This window comes from Sebastes umbrosus, chromosome 13 (assembly GCF_015220745.1).
Source record: "Sebastes umbrosus isolate fSebUmb1 chromosome 13, fSebUmb1.pri, whole genome shotgun sequence".
Lineage (NCBI taxonomy): Eukaryota > Metazoa > Chordata > Actinopteri > Perciformes > Sebastidae > Sebastes > Sebastes umbrosus.
In genome coordinates this window covers 655,428-660,583 of record NC_051281.1, presented here as the reverse complement: position 1 = coordinate 660,583, position 5,156 = coordinate 655,428, and the positions used below count along the sequence as shown (strand labels likewise).

General features: G+C 42.5%; 1 protein-coding gene across 1 annotated transcript; it reads left to right on the top strand.

Annotated features, from left to right (window-relative positions):
- Positions 1–5,156, top strand: serpine3 (serpin peptidase inhibitor, clade E (nexin, plasminogen activator inhibitor type 1), member 3). Its single transcript, XM_037790182.1, has 9 exons — positions 1–437; positions 2,341–2,652; positions 2,787–2,978; positions 3,629–3,871; positions 3,969–4,167; positions 4,260–4,360; positions 4,456–4,542; positions 4,637–4,720; positions 4,963–5,156. Exons 2-9 carry the CDS (start codon positions 2,388–2,390, stop codon positions 5,016–5,018), a joined length of 1,227 nt encoding a protein of 408 aa, XP_037646110.1. The 5' UTR covers positions 1–437; positions 2,341–2,387; the 3' UTR covers positions 5,019–5,156.

The following is a 5,156-nucleotide window of genomic DNA, read 5'->3' as shown; positions in this document are numbered from 1 at the left end:
TTGTTGGCTCCAGGATTTGCTGGTCTGGGTCCTGCCTCCTCCTGCCTCCCTCCTGCCTCCCTCCGCCTGGCTCCTTATAGCTCCGGGCTCCGGGGAGGGGAGCAGGAGCCCCGGACGGTTGGTACGGACATCTCCGACGGAGACCGCTTTAAACACGGTCTCATGACTACACACACCGCCTCACAGAGACAGACCAGGACCAGGAGGACCAGGAGGACCAGGAGGACCCGAGGACCAGAGGACCAGAGGACCAGGAGGACCAGGAGGACCGGGGACAAAGACAGACAGAGGCTGGATGGTTGGTGTCAGTGTGGGACAACAGCTGGAGGATATTACCTCACCTGTCCGCAGGTAGGAGGACACCTGACGTCACTTCACCTGAGCTGAGACACCAACAGGACATCAGGACATCTCACCTGAGGAGACACAACACTACAGTAAGATATTAGATTTAAACTTTACATCACTTATACACAAGTATTAAGATGTATTCTGATCATCTACTCAAGTTAAAATACCAATACCTTCAAAATCTACTCATAATAAATATATAGATTAATGTTAATATTATTGAGTTAATATTATGTGTATATTATGTTATCATTATCAGTGGTGGGATGTAACGAAATACTCAAGTACTTCTACTTTATTTGTCCATTTTATGCTACTTTTTACTTCTCGTTCACTACATCAGAGTAAATATTGTAGTATTACTTCAGTACATCTCAGAGTAAACATTGTAGTATTACTTCACTACATCTCAGAGTAAATATTGTAGTATTACTTCAGTACATCTCAGAGTAAACATTGTAGTATTACTTCACTACATCAGAGTAAATATTGTAGTATTACTTCAGTACATCTCAGAGTAAACATTGTAGTATTACTTCACTACATCTCAGAGTAAATATTGTAGTATTACTTCACTACATCTCAGAGTAAATATTGTAGTATTACTTCAGTACATCTCAGAGTAAATATTGTAGTATTACTTCACTACATCTCAGAGTAAATATTGTAGTATTACTTCACTACATCTCAGAGTAAATATTGTAGTATTACTTCAGTACATCTCAGAGTAAATATTGTAGTATTACTTCACTACATCTCAGAGTAAATATTGTAGTATTACTTCACTACATCTCAGAGTAAATATTGTAGTATTACTTCAGTACATCTCAGAGTAAATATTGTACTTTTACTACATTTATCGGGCAGCTTTAGTTACTTTACAGATTCAGATTATTAAAACAAACTAATAAATGCTGATGTATTATTATAGATTAAACTACCAGCAGAATATAAAATCATTAAAAGTAGCTCAGCATTTACCAGCTGCTACATTAAAGTGATGATAAAATATATAGTAAAGTATAAGACAATTTGAAAAAAAAATCCATAATAATATCAGTAAAATATCCTAAAAAATATTAGTGAAATATTTAAAGAAAAAGTAAAATCTCCTTAAAATATCAATAAATTATCAGACAAAAATATCAATAAAAAAATAATAAATACAAAATAAAATATAAAATAAAATAAATGAATAAAATAAATAATAAATACAAAATAAAATAAATGAATAAAATATTACCAATAAAATAAAAAATAAATAAATAAATAAAATAAAATATAAAATAAAATAAATGAATAAAATATTATCAATAAAATAAATAATAAATACAAAATAAAATAAATTAATAACATATTAGGAATAAAATAAATAATTTTGATGACAATAAATAAATACAAAATAATTAATTGAGTAAAAATAAATTCCTATAGGTTAATATTTCTGATATTTACACATCACAGTAGGAAACATTATCTGATTACAAGATTGGCTTAGTTGGCAATATTCTCTCCACAGTGACCTTATACTACTATAATACTATACTACTATAGTACTATAGTACTATACTACTATAATACTATAGTAGTATAGTACTATAGTACTACAGGACTACAGTACTACAACATTTGTCAGTTTCCTTAAACTGCACTTATTTTGCTAAATATGATTACTGCTGCTGCAGCTATTTGCCCAAAAAAATAATAATAAAAATAAGTAAATAAATAATATAAAATTAAATTAAATAAATAAATAAATAGTAATGATAATAATGAACAAATATAAATAAATGAAAATAAATAAATGAATAAAATAAATTTTCAAAGGTTCTTAGTCTTAAAGGTGCTCAATTTTAGAATCAGATGTAGCTTGTTAACCTGTGGCCCGGACCGACTTAAGGAATAGGTCATATAATAGGCTATAACTAGATGTTTGTAAAATGACAGCTGCCTGCTGGTTGACCTCTCTGACCTCTTCTGGTCCGACAGGATTTAGTTTCTGGACTCTAGCGTCCCCGTCCTGCAGCTCTGAGGACATGCGTCGCCTGCCGGTGGCGTCCGTCTTCCTCTGCTTCTGGTTGGTGGAGAGGAGCCGGTGTGACGGCAGCCTTCAGGACGGCATGGCGGAGCTGCACGGCCGCTTCGCCGTCAGCCTCTACCAGACGCTCACCGAGACGGAGAACGTCTCAAACCTCATCCTGTCACCCGTCAGCGTCTCCTTGTCTCTGGGGCTGCTGCAGCTCGGCGCCAGGGGCAACACGCTGGCTCAGCTGGAGGCCACGCTGGGATACAACATGAAGGGTAGGAGACACCGTCAGGTAGCCCAGAGGGTGGAGGAGGCACCGTCAGTGGTACTGATGATGAATCTGTCCCGTCTCACCTGTCCTCTGTGTCTCACCTGTCCTCTGTCTTCTTCTTGTCTTCCTGTCCCTCAGACGCCCAGGTGCAGGACTTCCTGTTGCATTCCCACAGAGACGTGAGTAACAGCAGCCAGGGGATGGTGCTGCAGCAGACGTGCACGCTGTTCGTGCAGAGCGGCGTCCGGCTGCTGACGGAGTTCACTCGGCACGCCGCCGTCTGGGCCAACGCCAGCGTGGTCCGAGCCAACTTCAGCCAGCACCGGCACGGTGAGCCGGACGGCTTCAGCACTCAGTCAGAACGCCGCTAGTCAATGTTCTATTGGCTTGTAGAACCCAGAGAGCTTTTTAGCCTTTTTTAGCTCCTTGTTTTTGGTTTTACGACACATTAACTGACTGGTTCAGTAAACAAGCTCTGATAGACTCACTGTTCTCCTCCTGCAGACAGCAGACACACTCAGTAGAGACGAGCTGCTGAACTTAGTGGAGCATCTAGCAGCTAAAGAGAACCAGAACACTAAATAACCCTCGTGTCTCAGGGAGGAGGACCAGCAGTAACGTTAATGTTGCCGTTGCTTAGCAGCGGTGTTCTCACGACTTGACGCCAAGAATATCGTGTACACGGCTTCCCGTGTTGTAAACACGAGACCACCAGTTTGGTTTTGAAGGCAGCATTATACCGACCGACACGCCCCCTTAGTGGATATCAGTTATTGATCGAACTGATCTGATACGTCAACATCACTGTGAAGACAGATCACAGATTCAAAGTTTTATAGTTTAGTTGTCTTCTGATTCATCATCTAGTTCAAATCTTTGGCCTTTCCAGTCTTTAGAGAGTCATAATGTGTCGGCGTGTTGTGGAGTTTCTCTGCCTCCTAGTGGACAATAAACTCAACTAACTAACTCTTCCCTCCCAGATGAGGCGTGGCCCCTGCAGGCAGGAAGCAGCAGCGGGGAGCTGTCGGGCTCCGGCGAGGCCCAGCCGGAGGCCCCGTGGTGGGGCCACCGGCTGCAGATGGCGCTGGTCAACGGCGTGGCGTTCAGGGGAATCTGGCAGAAACAGTTCCTGTTCACCAACACCCAGAACCTGGCCTTCGTCCTCACCGACGGGACCGCCGTCAAGGTGCCCATGATGTACCAGGCCACCGAGGTCAGCTTCGGTAAGAGACGCCATCGATCACTCCATCTATCTATTAATCCATCCATCCGTCCGTCCATCAGCAGCTCACCTGACCACGTCGTCTCTCTCCCCGTCAGGTCACTTCCGGACGCTGTCCGACCAGCGCTACACGGTGTTGGAGCTGCCGTACCTGGGCCGCTCTCTGAGCCTGCAGGTGGTGCTGCCCAGCGAGAGGAAGACGCCGCTGTCCTCCATCGAGTCGCAGCTCACTGCTCGCCAGCTGGCGTCCTGGGACACGGGCCTGCGCCGAGCCAAGATGGACGTCTTCCTGCCCAGGTTCAGACCAACGCTTCCTGCTGCAGACGAATCTTTAGACTCTCAACATGTCTTCAGATGAACATTAAACGTTCTCTGTGTGGCGTTGACAGGTTCAGGATGCAGAACAGGTTCAACCTGAGGGCGGTGCTTCCCGCCATGGGCATCAGCGACACCTTCAACCCGACGGCGGCGGATTTCACCGGAATATCAGGTCAACACATCATCTCATTTTAACCTGATTCATTCCTCTAGAAGCTTCATCAGGTCACATGATCACTGACGGTGTGCTTCCTGTTTCTTCTGCAGCCGAGGAGAGTCTCTACGTGTCCGACGCCTTCCATGAAGTGAGAATAGAGGTCACAGAAGACGGGACGAAGGCCGCCGCCGCTACAGGTGATCATTTTTAACTTCTACTGGTCTGAAAGCAGCTCTTCTATGATCACAGTATTATGGGATGATAACAGGAAACACTGTGTTGACCTTTCAGCGATGGTGCTGCTCAAACGCTCCAGAGCTCCCGTCTTCAAGGCCGACCGGCCGTTCTTGTTCCTGCTGCGACACATTAACACAGGTAATATTATTATTATTATTATTATTATTATTATTATTACTCTATTCTCATAATATTACGACATTTTTTTCTTGAAATGGTATGATTTTCTCCACATTAAGTTATGACTTTTGTCTTGTAATATAATATTTTTATTCTCATAATCTCAGATTTCTTCCCCTCAACGTGGCCCTGACACTCCGTCGTATTAAAGTGAATAAACTTAATAAACCTGTTTTATTAAATTGTGTTCTTTATTTTAGGATCCATCTTGTTTATGGGTCGAGTGATGAACCCAGCGGACCCTGAAACACACTAACCTAAACCCCCCCCACCACCACCTATTTCACTACTGGTATTTATTAGTGGACCAACGGGAGGGTCCACGGACACTTCAGGAAGAGGGACAATATTTTTGTACATTTTTCTGTAAATAAAATTTTAATACATGTTTTTA